Consider the following 14,049-nt stretch of genomic DNA (forward strand, 5'->3'; position numbering starts at 1 on the left):
AAGGTGTTTTTGGACACCTTTCCACAGGTCCAGGATAATGTGTGGACCTGATAAGCTGAAGAGTTGTTATGGAGCAACACATCTGGGCTTTGCAGTCATTTACACTTATTTCTAGACGTTCAAAAACGTGCTTTTTAGGCATTTCTGGACAGGACACAAATATAACGTTTTTGTTTCACTCAATTACTGATTCTGCTTGGTTTAATTCAGGTGGAATACTCAAAACTGGGATGGAGAACCATAATGTTTCTACAAACAGCCACAAAAATCATTTTCAGCCTCAATCGTTTGATGTGAGAGCGTTTACTGTCAAAGCCACTGTCAGCAGGATGTTAGTTTGCTAGGTTGCAGGAGGTTGAAGTCAGTCGCAGCTGACACTGGGCAGTCAGTCACATGGCCGACACAAAGACAGAAAAGATTCATGCTCACATTCACACCTAGTGCCAATTTAGAGCCATCAAGTAACCCAACCTCGAAGTCCTTGGACTGTTTTTTGTTTTTTTTGTTTTTCTTAAGGGCAGGTGTTAACCATGATTATTATTATGAACACATTTGCCACGGTGTTAAAACTGTTTCTGTAAACCTACCATATTCTGTGACAGCTTGCCGTCTTCATCAAAGTGACGCTCGACATAGTCTGTAGACAGCAGATTGCTGGAATGTGAAGATTGGAAAAATATTAGGAGCAAAAACAACAAAAAGTAATTAGAAATACTAAAAAAAAAAAAGAACCTAGTACTGAAGTAATGAATCTCTTTTACAAGGGTCTCGACTTTTGCTTACTGGTCCTTTCACAGAAATAAATAAAATCAGTGTCACAAATAAGTATAAGTATTACAAGGGGTGTGATGTGACTTGTTGTGACTTAAACCTCACTACAATATTAGGACACTTTACTTCAGTGTATTGCTTGACTAGGTCTGAATATGGCCACACCATCTGTTATTTATCAGTGTTTAGCCAGCACCCACTTTGTGTAATATGATGTGTGAGTCTGAACATAGTTATGTCAGTAATTGCGGTGAACCACTTACAGTGATGTTTAATGGACCTGAGGTAAGTTTTGCAGGTGTGCGGTGACTTACTGGTTGAGCTCCAGGTCGAGTATGAAGGCTGTACCAAAGGCTTTCACCAAGAAGCTGCTCTGGGCCAAATGGATGGGCTAAAAGAGAGAGGGGGAAGGGGGGGAAGGAAGGAGTGTGTGAACACCATAGAAGGCATAAATACTGTAAAGAAAATGACAGCTGCAGTTAATAACTGAATTTAAAATCATTTCTCATTTATGGTGCCTTAAAGAGAAACAGTCTGGAACGCTGCAAACATTTGATCTTAATTTCATCACTCTCAACATACATACATAATACTCTGTACACAATTTGTGCTGCCCCCCCCCCCCCCTTTAATTTTATACCAACAAATACTAACATAATAAAATGGATATTTTATGATCATTTTACAACAACACGCTAACGTCAGTCGGGTTTTATTACAATGTAACAACATCAGTCTGTTATAGTTCCACTGTGACGTTCTAACACAGTGGCCACAATACTCATGGCCACTGATCAATGCTCTTTGAGGAGTTGTTGTAATCAATGGTCATGACAATTTGCATATTAATGAACAAGAACCTGACCTCACAAACCATTGTTCGCCAGTGTTGCTAGTTTCAGTCATTAAGCAAATGTACTCTTTCTAAAGCTGGGGAAACCTGCAGTCAGATAAGACTGAATAAGTCACTTGGATGAGTGATGAAACATTTTTTCAGTGGCTTTCTCCCACTGAAAACGTTACGTCCAGATGAACAGAATCAACTCTTTGGGATAGTTAATATAAAGTTTTTACTGATTTTCACATTCGGTGTGACCTAGACCCAATTTTCACCAAAATTAAATCAGTTGTTTTGTATTTACCGTCACATAAAATTTTAAACGACACCTTGAAAACTGTGGACGCTAGACTGCTAACAAACAGACAAGTCAGACAAACAGAACAGATTACATGCTCCCTTCCTTTGGGCAAATCCAGCTTTTACCAAGCCCACAGCAAAATACTTGTGTCTGTAGTCATTAAGGCTTGTTTTATTCACCACTTAGTTGCTAACTTTGTCTGACTTTTAAGAGTCGACTGAAAATGAGGCCAACCACGCAGGGACAAATGAACCAAAACACAAAACTCAAGCTAAAAGATGCTGAAGCCATCTTCCCTGTGGTTTCATCACTACATCAGTGGACACTGTCACTGCCACATTATTGTGGGGGAAAGAAAAAACAAAACAAAACAACAACACTGTATTGTATAATTACATCAGGTATACTTCAAGTCACCATGTGAAGTTTTAACCATCATTACTGTTGTAAAGCTGTGTTTTTATTAATGAGATCCCAAATCAGTTTAAATGCTTCACAGTTGATTAGCAGTGTGTCATTGAAAACAGAAGCTGTCATACTGCGCTAATCATGACGGGTTTAAAAAAAACAAAACAAAAACAACCCCAAATGCAATGTTGCTAAGACCTTAAGGATCTAATTGCTCTCATAAACATAACTCTGCTCGCTCAAGAGAGCCTCTCGAGTCACAAATGTACTCCTTTGGATGAGGGAACGTTCTCAAGACCGCAGAGCGGTGGCAGCATCTGAGCCACTGTACCACATGTTCGCATTATTCTACCCAATTAGGAGAATGGAGTGAATATTGGACCTGATCCGACCAACTAATTAGTTGACCTCTACATTTGCTGATCTTTCAGTAACATGTGCTGATGTCAAATCTAGTGTGCAGTATGGGCATTCTTCTTTTTAACTTTAAAAATATGGCTAAAAATCTAACGCAGACACTTTTTGCTGTTTCACAAATTCACCTCGAAGGGTTTTACATTTCAAACGAAAGATGATACCTTATTTCTTAGACCCTGGATAGAGAATAAAACTTGCTTACAATAAAAGGATTATCCTTCTAAGTAGAGCGGATATGCAGCAGAAGCTTTAGGTGGCAGAGAAAATATAAGCAGCAAAATTACAATACGAATATCCTTTTTTAGGAATGTTTCCCCAGAGGAGAGACATCTTATCCACCCAGCGGCTTTTGGATAAAATTCTGTGCTGAGGGCTCATTGTCTCCATCTAACCTTGCTCCAAGGTGAGCCCAATCCATATTAAAAGAGAGTTCTGTGGTAGCTCCCGTCAGTGCTCACTGGCCAGCGGCAAGGCAGGCCTCATTAGTAATACCCTGCACTCTCAGCAAACCACTTAGTATCAATCTAAACCTCCACTGGGTCCATATACCATACAATAAAAGACCACAACGGGGCTTGTGAGCAGCAATACAAATGCTCCATTAGCACTCTCACTATTATATTTTTCTTATTTAAATTTTGATCATAATTCAGGCCACACTGCAATTTAGTTCCACACGTTACATTGTTGTCCACAGATACAAATGGACCCACAGTTTTGAAAACTCAGTACTTGCACCAGACTATACAGTCACGCTAAAAAGGTTTTACGTACAAGGGAATAACAAAAAAACAAAAATAACTTAGTAGGTCTAAAAATTCAGTAACTACAACCTCAGATGAACTAAAAAAAAAACAACAACAAAAAAAAAAACCATAACACCGTGTATTTATTTATTATTATTTACAGCTGCATCTGAACAAACCAAAAAACTTCTGGAAGACTCTCCTTTGGAGAGATTAGACCAGAGTGCAGACGTTTGGCCGTAATGCACAAAAACCAAACACAGCACATCAACACTAACACCACATACCACAGGCACAGTGGTGGAGGGGTGATGATTTGAGCAATGAGTCATGAGGCAATGAGTCGACCGTGAACTCCTCCGTATACCAAAATATTCTGGAGTCAAAAATGAGGCCATCAGTCTGGCAGCTAAAACTTGACTGAAATTGCATCAAATGACAATGACCCCAAGCACAGCAACAAATCTACAACAGAATGGTGAAAGAGACCAACACTGAAGGTGTTACAGAGATCCAGACCTCAAGCACGACCTTAAGAAAGCCGTGCATAAATGAATGCCTGAACTTCAATGCACTGACCTACCATTGTAAAGTTAGGTCAGTCAAGTTATTGCATCTAAAGGTGCTTCTACAGCAACTGAATCCTGGGGTGCACCTTGTCTTTCCACACACTGCTTCTCCGTTTTGGCTTAGTGTTTCTTACATAAACACTATGTTGTGTCGATACTGACCTCAAGCTGTATTCTAAAAGCCTTAAGAACTGGTTTTATTATGTCCTCATATGCAAAACCTTAGAACTGACATTGTCATAACTGTTTGCTGTTACTTAAAGTGGAGCTTTACCCATTAAAAATATTCTCATACTTTCACTGGATATGAGCACTGGATTTCATAGCTATGACTCACAGATCAAATAAGAGTTTTTCATTAGGAAGGCCCACATTGTCCAAAGTCAAACTCAGAGCATCAGGTCACAAGTGCGATCAGCACTTTTAAGACTTATTTTTGGCTTTTATTGGCAGGACAGTAGCAGACAGGGAAGCAGAGGAAATAATATACAGCAATTGTAGCTAAATTTTGTACCCACAATTGAAAACTGCCCTATTGTAAGTTTTAAACCGGCCAGTTGATCTGAACGCCAGCATTAACGCTTTTCTAAACTGGGAGAAATCCCAGACTGAAATCTTTTTTCCAGTCCGTAATTACAAATTTAAAGCTGGGGACAGTTTTACAGCAACATTAAGGGGAGCCTGCAAAGCTTTTCCTTGTTTTTGGTTTTTTTATGCTGTGTATATGACCAAAACTTCAAATACTCACGTCAATGTGTGTACAGGTAAGAGACAAAAGGTCAGACTTCACACTGGTCTAAACATAGCAGCCCCGTCCACCTGGTGATCAAACCTTGTATTTGAGAAGGGCAACCAGCTCAAAGTGTGGAGCTACACCTGCACGATTCAGACAGTTGATGAACTAAAGGGATGCACAGCTGCCTGGTATAAGTTAAATAAAGATTATTTTGAACTGAGAATCATGCGAAGCTACTTTGGTAGAGCCCAAGACTGAAAATATGAAGCTGGAAACAGGAATAATAGGCCCACTTTAAATCCTTAAGATGCATAATCACAAAAAACAATCACTGTGCAGCGATCGGCAGCTAGCACAGTGTAAAATAAGCCTGCTGATTGCATCTCATATCTAAATTCAAGTCTAAGGGCACCTCCGGTATCAGCAGAAAGAGATCACGAGACAACACGCTGACCACAGGGGGCACATCAAGGTCAAACCCGTGTCATATCCACTGACCTGCCAGCCGCTGACTGACAGCGTTTATAGCAAAGGTAACAAAAGAGGACAGGTAGAGGTGTGAAATATCATCTGATGAGGCCGAAAGGAGCAAAAGGCTGAAGTTGAGGGGGTGGGATGTGTTTTATCTGCCTTTTTAATGGCCTGGTGTGTGTGGTGTGTGGGGTGTGTGTGGGTGGGGTGGGGGTGTTAAAGAATGGTGTAAATGTGACAGACAGATGACTTCAGGAGAGAAGGCATAGAGGGAAAAACAAGCTTGACAGAGAGCAGATTTATTACACAGTTTCCATCTTTTCTCTGTAGCAAACAGCAAAGGTTCATTTACACTGTCAGTGTCCAGCTTTATGCACAGTAAACTAATCTGAAATTAATACAACCTGGTTACATATTATGAAGATGACCAACATCAGCAAAACTATAAGTAAAAATCTGAAAAATTCAAATGAAAATGGTTTCAGTCTGCTAAGACACACTTTCTACTCTACATTTTTAAGATTTTCTGCATCACTGATGAAACTGTTCCTGCTGGATGTTTGACTAAAGGCAGTGTTAGAAAACATCTTGGTTGGGGGGTCTACAAGGTCTACTCTTGATGTCTTTCTAGTCTTAATCTGATGTGGGGGGAAAAAAAATGCAGAAACCGATATTTATGGAAATCTAATGACGATAAATGATGTGTTCAGTTCTGATGGTTTGGACAACAGGTGTAAAAACAACAACAAAAAATGCGGTAACAAAAGCAGGCAAAGCTCACCTGCTCACCGGCTGGGTGGTTCTTGACCCGGGTGTCCAGCCGGCTGTGCAGGAGCTCCTCCTCAGTGTGGATCTGCTGCAGGAGTCGCTTGGGCTGAACGACCTCCTCCGCGGGCGGCAGCCTTCCCTCCGGACTCCCCCATTCCCTCAGAGCTGCAGAGGACACGCACAGGTGGGGCGAAAAGGTCATTTATGAGTTTTACTTACCAGAATCAACAACTGGCCGTGAGCTTCTTGTTGTCCCTACTTATTTATTAAATTGCGAGTATTTGGCTCTGTGTTTGAAGCGTAGGAGCCTCTTACCTGTCTCGGCGTACCGTGCGTACACTGCAGCGAACAGCAGGCATCTCACCGCGAGCATGATGCTCACATAGTCCCAGTGATTTCCTCCGTGCAGCGCCGTTAAATGAACCGACACCAGCCGTGAGCGGAGCTGCAGCAGGACTCTTGTTGTTGTTGACAGTGAAGACAAACACAGCAGCTTGGTGCCTTCACGCTGTACGCCCGCATTTCTCACTCCCTGTCCGCCTGCGGCGAGTTACAAACACCTTGAAGGGGCTCCTCCTCCTCTAGGCTGGGGTAACATGGTGTTTGTGTGTCCGTGTCGCCCTGAGCTGCTCGGCTTCACACACCTGTCTGCCGGCCTCGTTACTGAGTGAGGCTGCGCGAGGAAACAAGCGGCACGTGGGGCGTGACGGGACCACCCACACACTTTAATGGATCCAACACTCGGGCCCGGGAGCCCGAGGGGAAACACCTGATATCACCGTCCAGATTCAGGCATTATTTTAAGGACTTCAAATGCATGCCATCCATCTAATGCATTTCAGTGGTTTATTATTTATAATGCAGATGAGCTAAGTGTATTTTCTTTGCCCTGTCGATTAGAATAATAAATACATTTTCTTATAATTAATATTGAATTAAAGCCATTATCCCGAAAGAATTATGTAAATGAATATATTTGAATTATATATACGCAATAATATGATTCACTTATAGGTTGGGTGAAAACTGGGCAGTTAGTAGTAATGCAAACTGGGATGAGGAGAACATATCAAATATTGTTCATGTCAGCTGGTCTGATGAGCCAAACAGGACACATCGACTTGCTGCTGCCCTTGCTTCATCCTTCACTTCTTAAGTTTTACATACAGTCAGCATTTATAAAGTCTTCACCACACATGGGGAAAAAAAGCTTTTTAAAGCACACAGAGGGGGGATATTTATGAATAAAAACATTTATTGAAAAACACTGTACAAGGTTTCAATTCACATTCCCAGAGACAACTGACAGACTTCCATATGCAAAAATCATGTTGCATTCCCTTTGTCACATTGTGACCTTTTTTTTTTCCCCCATGTTTAGAAGCAGCAGTGAGTTCTGGACTTTCTAGACCATTTCATCATATCAAAGATGTCCAAAAATGATATTTATTGGTAGATGACCTCATACTGTATATCTAATAAACCTAACTTGCTTCTCCTTGACAAAGCCAGTCCTCTAGCCCACCCTCAAAATGCAGGAAGAGCTTTTTGACATTAATCAGGTAGTTTGGCTCACAGTTCGTCAGTCCTCCACCCTGTGAACGCCTCGTCTGTTTGACCATCAACACCAGCATATGTGGGACCTGATCCAGGCGCAGCACTTACAGTAATTGAATAATGCCCCCTTTCAGAAAGGCCTCATTAAATTCTCAGTATCGCCACGAGTTCCCGAACAGAGCTGCCTGAGCGACTGCAGTCAGCACAACACACAATACTATTAAGAGGACTATGCACAATGAGGGTTCAAGAGGAACATGATCATCAACAGGATTCAAATTCTTGGGAAGATGTAGGATAAACTAATCAGCATCTAATGCAGGAGACAATTAAATCTGAAATTAAGCCCTAATTTTAAATATTTATTCAGTGTACAAAGGGCTTTTGTGCTTCCCATCTTTCACAAAAAAGTCAAGAAAATAGCTGTCAGTGCTGAACCTCTACAATCTGTACCACAGTCCTGCTAAAAGGGTCCCTTTCTTCCCCACACATTGAGGCAGATGGGGTTGATGGCTTAAGGACAGTATGCAGGTGTGACTCGTAGTTGGTGTCGTGCATCCAGGGACACGGCCTGTGGAGTAGTTCCTTGTCGAGCTCACAGTTCTGCTCAATGGATGCCAGAGGTGTAGCTGAGGTCGGGCCCAGCTGTGACAGCAGGTCACAGTCCCAGTCTGACTCTGAGGATGATGGAGAGAGCTTCGCCAGGTCTGGGATGAGGCCTGGCTCGATACAGATTGAGGTAGAGTGAGATACTGAACGCTGGGATTCTTGACTAGAAAACCCACTGTGACATTTATCAGTGTGGAAGTCGACTGGTTGAGTGGCAGCCGGGTCAATTTTGACAGAGGATCGATCTAAATTCTGTGCACTCGGAAAACAAAACGTACTACAAGTCTGTTTTAAGCCAAACATATCCACAGTAGTAAATGTTGAAGAGACAGTTGAACTGAGACAAGACTGAGAGATTTCATAACGGAGCTTGTCCAAGAGTAAAGCACATTCAGTCTTTGCTGTATTGTCACTTTGTGGTTTTGCTGGTTTAATATTTTGTCCCGTCCAGCTATCACTGTTACCAGTCTTTGTTGTCCTCATCCTTTTACTGTTGCTACATTCAGGGCTGGCAGATCGACAGCGCTTTTTGTGGTTTACTGCGATTTCTGACAGACGAGAAAGGGAAAGAGATCTACCTGAAGATCGCGTGGTGCACTCCAAATCTCTGTTAGAACACACAAGCCCAGCAAACTCAACAACGTTGTCTGTTTTTGCTCTTCCTGCATTGGTCACAGCCCCAGAGGTAAGTGGTGGGGTGGACAGAACATCTGTGAATGCTGAGACAAATGTAAACACACCATCCTCAGTTTGTCCTTCCACAGGCTCCTCTGTGATGTATGGTTGAGGACTGAGGACAGGGGGGTCTGAGTAAGGACTTTGAGGATTTATAATGTAGGAATAGGGGACTTGGGGGCTGAGGACTGGAGGCAGGGAGAAAGGGTCAGAGAGGGGACATGGAGAGAGACGTTGAATTTCAGGCAGTTGATTGACTGAGTCCTGGGCTTCTACTTCAGGTTTTAATACAGGCATGACTGGACTCAAAGCCTGAGGATGCATATCAGGCAGCTGGCAGTCTGTCACACGATTGAAAGACTGAGCGCCAGCAGGCTGAGTGCCTGGATTTGGGATGGTAAACTGAACTCCTGGTGATGGACTGGCAGGGCCTGGACAGGGAAGAGGACCCCTGGTAGGGCTGGAAAGGTGAGTATTTAATGATGAACCTTGTCTCCGCAGCGCCTGAACAGCATGCTCCGTCTCGGCATCAGAAAGAGGCTCCAGTTCACAGACATCATGGATAGGCAAAGGAGTTGGAAGTCTAGAGTAGGATACAGACGATCAGTTGAAAACAGGGAAAAATATATATATAATCTATATCAAAATACATCATAATCCAAGCTGACCTGCTCAGTTCTTCTTGCTGGGGTGGATTTGGATCAAATTCTGGAAGCATTTCAACCACAAGCTGATCCACCAAGCTGTAATTCGAAGGATCCAGGACAAATGTGCGGTGCTGATTGGACTGCAAGTGCTTCAAGGACAAAAACAAAAACCCCACAGCATGAAAATTAACAAAATCACCCAAAGGAACCTACTTCTATTTGCTTTAAATAATAATTAAAAAAAAATAAAATTCCTACCTCTTCCAGATTTGTGAATGATTGTTGGCAGCATTCACAGTAAGAAGTGTCCTTTTTGCGTGGTCGCCAAGGTGAAGGGTTACAACTAAGTGGGGATTTACTTTGGGATTTTTCTTGAATGCTACTTTCAACTTTCTTGACCCTAATTAAGAAAAATACAAATATTACTAATCCTCAAAATACTTTTTACAGAATAAAACACTTTCTTCATGGAGTGCAATTTATTTCCACCATCATTTCAACCATTTATTCAAAAATGAAAAATAATCAAGCAGTTTGTAAGATATATAATAATCAGTATTATTCAAACAGTTTGCCAACCACATGTGAACAAACCTTGTTTTGGTTTCCTCCATCTCTGTCTTCTTTTCAAACCGAGGAGGAGGAGGACATTCAAAGGGACTGAATCGACCAGCGTAGTACAGATCTGGGAAGGTCATAGACTGCATGTGCAAAGGCTTGTATTTCCTGTTTACATGGCAGAATAACAGAGGGAGGAACAATAGAAAAAATGAAAAACCAAATAAAAATGTCTGTATCAATGTTTCAACATTACAACACTAAGAATATAAAGATTGTAATACAGTAATTAGATAGCTGAAGCATTTTGAAGCTATATTAACCACTTTTCAAAAATTTATTTGAGATCGACTGTATCTAGCAGTCCAGATGCCATGGGTTCAATGTCATAGCAATGGCCCATACACATTAGCCAGATCACATCAATTAACTGAAATGAGAGCGCAAATGATGGGCTCTGTTAGCACAGAGATCCCCTGCAGGAAGGGGCAGTGGAGCTTGCAAAGCCTCATCAAATAGAAATCGTATCCAGTTGAGCTCTGGCCTCCTGGGGAGCTGCCTCAGTGGGAGGGGAGCTCGTCACATTACATGATGAGACTTTACAATTTCAATTAAGAAATTCATCTGGGCTGAAATACACACCTCCAGAACCAGCACCCAGTGGGGCAAGACGGGCAGAAACAATGGGATAGATCACTGCCCCCCACTGCTGCTTCACTGTCAGTATGCTTAACCCTCTAAAAAGGCTTGAATCTGACACCAAACCATTAAATGAGGCTTTGCAGGCCTTGAGTGGGGGGAAAGAAAAACCTTCCTTTGCCTTGCTAAATCCCAACTTGTCTGTCTTTGCTGACTAGGATTTAATTTGGGGAAGAAAAAAAAATTAACTTAAAACATTGGAGTATCTTGTTATTTTAAGCTATTCTAAAACTACGTGTGACTGATTTCTAAAGGAAAGAAATAAACTTTCTCTTCCTTAAATATAAACTGAACTCCACAAAAGAGGGAACTCACCTGCTCAAGTCCTCAATTTTAAGATACGGGGATCTCAAAGCCAAAGCTGTTGACAGCAGATTTGAGAAGGAAAAGACAAATAAATTAGCCAAAGTACAAATGTTGTGAGGAAATTGAATCAAAACATAACCACAGACTTACCCTTGACAGCAGGAGAGCCTTGATGTTTAGTGCCAGTCTTCTGCAGTAAAAATAAAAATCATCAATATGAAACCAACATCAACATATATCTTTTACTTCATTCAGTTTTAATTGGTCTCCATCATGTGTTTGCTCGCTATCGTTACCATTTTCCAGCCCTAAAATCTAAAAACCGCTACAACAGGAAATCTGTCAAATGATGTGAAAAGATAAACAGCTCAAACACCTTACCTCTGCCCTCTTGTGTTTAGTACTGAAGATCTCTCGAGTTAAATGTTTCAGATAACGGAGGACATCTGATAACACGTTAAGGAACAACTTTCAATGTGCAAAACACAAATAATGTTTTTTAATCTGGGCACTGAGTTTAAAACAAAGTACAAAGGACATTGTAGAGATCTATCCTAAAAAGATACTTTTGAGTACTGAAAATAACACAGTAGTTCAAGTCCAGCCACTTTAGGAACAGTCTGGATTTTTTGTAGCGCTTTGCCAAGTTTCTGATTGTTCCTTGGACAAGATAAACAGCCACAAACTGGTACACAGCAGACAACTTCAATTAAAAGCCGCATTAAAATAGCAGCACACAAGAAAACATGAGCAATCACATAATGCCATCTGCTGTGAGCATAGGCTCACTGCATGTTAATCATGGTTTGTTGTGAAATTCCATTAAATTTATTCAAAAGGATACCATCCACATGCAAAATCTTGACTCCCCATGATCGAGCACTGGACAAAACACTGCTTCCCTGCAGTCGTTCCTACAAGGCAGATTCATCAGAAAAGAGACAGTGAAGAATTAAAATATCAAAATACATCATCAGTACTTATAAAGAGAATTTTGTCTTCATTGGCTTACATTGTTGCGAATGGCTTTTTCGAGCAGCGCTTTCCCTCGACTGCCGCAAGCCTATAGACACAAACGCAGTGCAGTTATACAGTATAGTTCATTTTACCTTACACTAATGCCTAATGAGTTTGATCTTTTTAGTGATCTTGTGTTAGTCAGAATGTTTTCAGAGTAGCTTTCATCTGCCAAAATAGATTTGTGGTATTTGATAACTAATCAAAAGCCTGACTGAAAGTGATAAAAAGAGATACAGTACCATTGGCCTGGGAGTTCCAGGTCGCTGCTTGATGAGGCCATTGTCCCGCTGCTTAATCAGTTGTTGGGCTGATTGGCTTGCCCCACCCTTGGAAACAATATTTTTCTCGTCCAGGCCTTCTTTGTTTCCAGTCACAACAAAGTTTACATCCTTGTGTAGAAAACTCTCGACCCTCTTCAAAAGAAAAAAAAAAAAATTAAAACAATATCCATGTGAGTTTCTGATGAATGCAAAATCTAACCTCAGTCCAGTGGATGTACTGTAAGTGTTCACTGGCCATTTGAACTTATCAAGTGTTTATCAACAGTAATAATACTTTGTTTTCTAAAGAAAACAGACACACGAGTACAGCTAATGACATACAAAAGAAAAGATCAGGTCAGTGAGGACGCTCAATATATTCGTTATTAGGGTTGTATGCGTGCAGAATTCAAGACTAAATCCATTATTCAAAGGTTTAAAAGACTCAAGATTGATGCTTTTGTCATCTATATCAAAAAGTGTCTGTCTTCTTACAGACACTTTTGAAGATATATTTTAAATACAATGCGACAGCCTTTAAACAACAGCCTTTTAAGCGCCTGTAAAAAAAGGTTCCACTGGCAGGCTATCTTAACATATGCTTACCCCTCCAAAAAGAGAGATGGATTCCAAAAGCAGGACTGTTGGCTGTTTCTTCACATTGTCCAGGTAGAAGGTCTTTCCCTCCAGCTTTTTTGCCCCAAGACACAGCTTCCCCAGGAGCCCATATCCACGTTCTTTTGAATACTGCTGCGGTTGCATGATCCTGGTGCAGTAAAGGCTGTCACAAGCACCAGGACCCTACAAAAATTAAAGGAACATCTGTCAAGATCCAAATAAGCTTTTAAGTTACATAACCGACAAGCGTATAAATTAGCTTTCTAGCAACTATGTTTACAAAACAATGTTTAAAGTGCAGCAGTTTGAATTTCGGTCATGTAAGATTACCACCAAAACGCAACTGCGCAGTTCAAGTTTCAGCCTAGCCACTCTGCTAGTTAGCTTTAGCCGACTTGAGCGAGGTTAGCTCTCTCTAACAACAGCCAGAAACCATTCAATGCCGGCTAAATTTAACCCATGTTCTGCTTCTTTGTGAGGAAAAAGAGAAAAGAAACACGGCTTACTTGTGTTTTGTTCCTGTGCTGGAGAGAAGCGAAAAAAAAAACTGCTATCGCTTCGTCAACAAGCCGGCGAAGCTGTAACCGCCGCTTTTTCAAAAACACTGGAGGACGTGCGGACATGAAGACGGCGTAACATCCGGTCTGACGCTGCCTTCGGGTGCTTTTTAATCAGTGTGGAATCAAAAGTTGAAACGCCTTCCCATTTTAATTTAGCACTGACGTCAAAAGAGAAAAGACTGTTTGCTCCTGACGCTGCCCTCCACATAACCTGTTGTCTGAAACCTGAGCCCTGGCTTTCATTTTCAAATATACCTTTTAATATATATGAAATATGAGTTAATTGTAAGGTTCTTAGTCACTGGTACAGTATCCTGAACCCAACACAAAAGCACCCTGGTTATCAATTTTGGCCTTTGAAAAGGAAAATAAGACAAATAACTTATGAAATTCAAGAAAACAGACAATAACAATTCATGAAAAGCAACTTAGCTGTTTAGCTGATGCTTCATCTGACACGTATTGCAACTGATTATCAGCATATCAGCGAGTTAAATACAATGACTACAGAAAAC

General features: G+C 41.2%; 2 protein-coding genes across 3 annotated transcripts in view; both read right to left on the bottom strand.

Moving 5' to 3' along the window:
• The window catches only part of adam11 (ADAM metallopeptidase domain 11), a 29,250-nt gene extending 22,553 nt beyond the window's left edge, over positions 1-6,697 (bottom strand). For both annotated transcript variants that reach the window (XM_063482999.1, XM_063482998.1), the window contains exons 1-4: positions 6,341-6,697; positions 6,039-6,190; positions 1,086-1,162; positions 588-654 (exon numbers count right to left, since the gene is read on the bottom strand). In XM_063482999.1, the coding sequence (XP_063339069.1) occupies positions 588-654; positions 1,086-1,162; positions 6,039-6,190; positions 6,341-6,398 (354 nt within the window). In that variant the 5' untranslated portion in view covers positions 6,399-6,697. The remainder of the gene's footprint in view (positions 1-587; positions 655-1,085; positions 1,163-6,038; positions 6,191-6,340) is intronic.
• Positions 6,698-7,296: 599 nt separating this feature from the next.
• Positions 7,297-13,565, bottom strand: dbf4b (DBF4B-CDC7 kinase regulatory subunit). Its single transcript, XM_063481992.1, has 12 exons — positions 13,481-13,565; positions 12,963-13,157; positions 12,336-12,509; positions 12,089-12,139; positions 11,921-11,990; positions 11,458-11,522; positions 11,227-11,266; positions 11,086-11,131; positions 10,108-10,239; positions 9,772-9,913; positions 9,535-9,662; positions 7,297-9,449 (listed from the first exon to the last, which is right to left on the bottom strand). The coding sequence occupies exons 2-12, from the start codon at positions 13,116-13,118 to the stop codon at positions 8,009-8,011; spliced, it is 2,445 nt and encodes an 814-aa protein (XP_063338062.1). The 5' UTR covers positions 13,119-13,157; positions 13,481-13,565; the 3' UTR covers positions 7,297-8,008.
• Between the last annotated feature and the right edge of the window lie 484 nt (positions 13,566-14,049).

The sequence above is a fragment of the Pelmatolapia mariae genome, linkage group LG8 (genome assembly GCF_036321145.2).
Source record: "Pelmatolapia mariae isolate MD_Pm_ZW linkage group LG8, Pm_UMD_F_2, whole genome shotgun sequence".
NCBI lineage: Eukaryota > Metazoa > Chordata > Actinopteri > Cichliformes > Cichlidae > Pelmatolapia > Pelmatolapia mariae.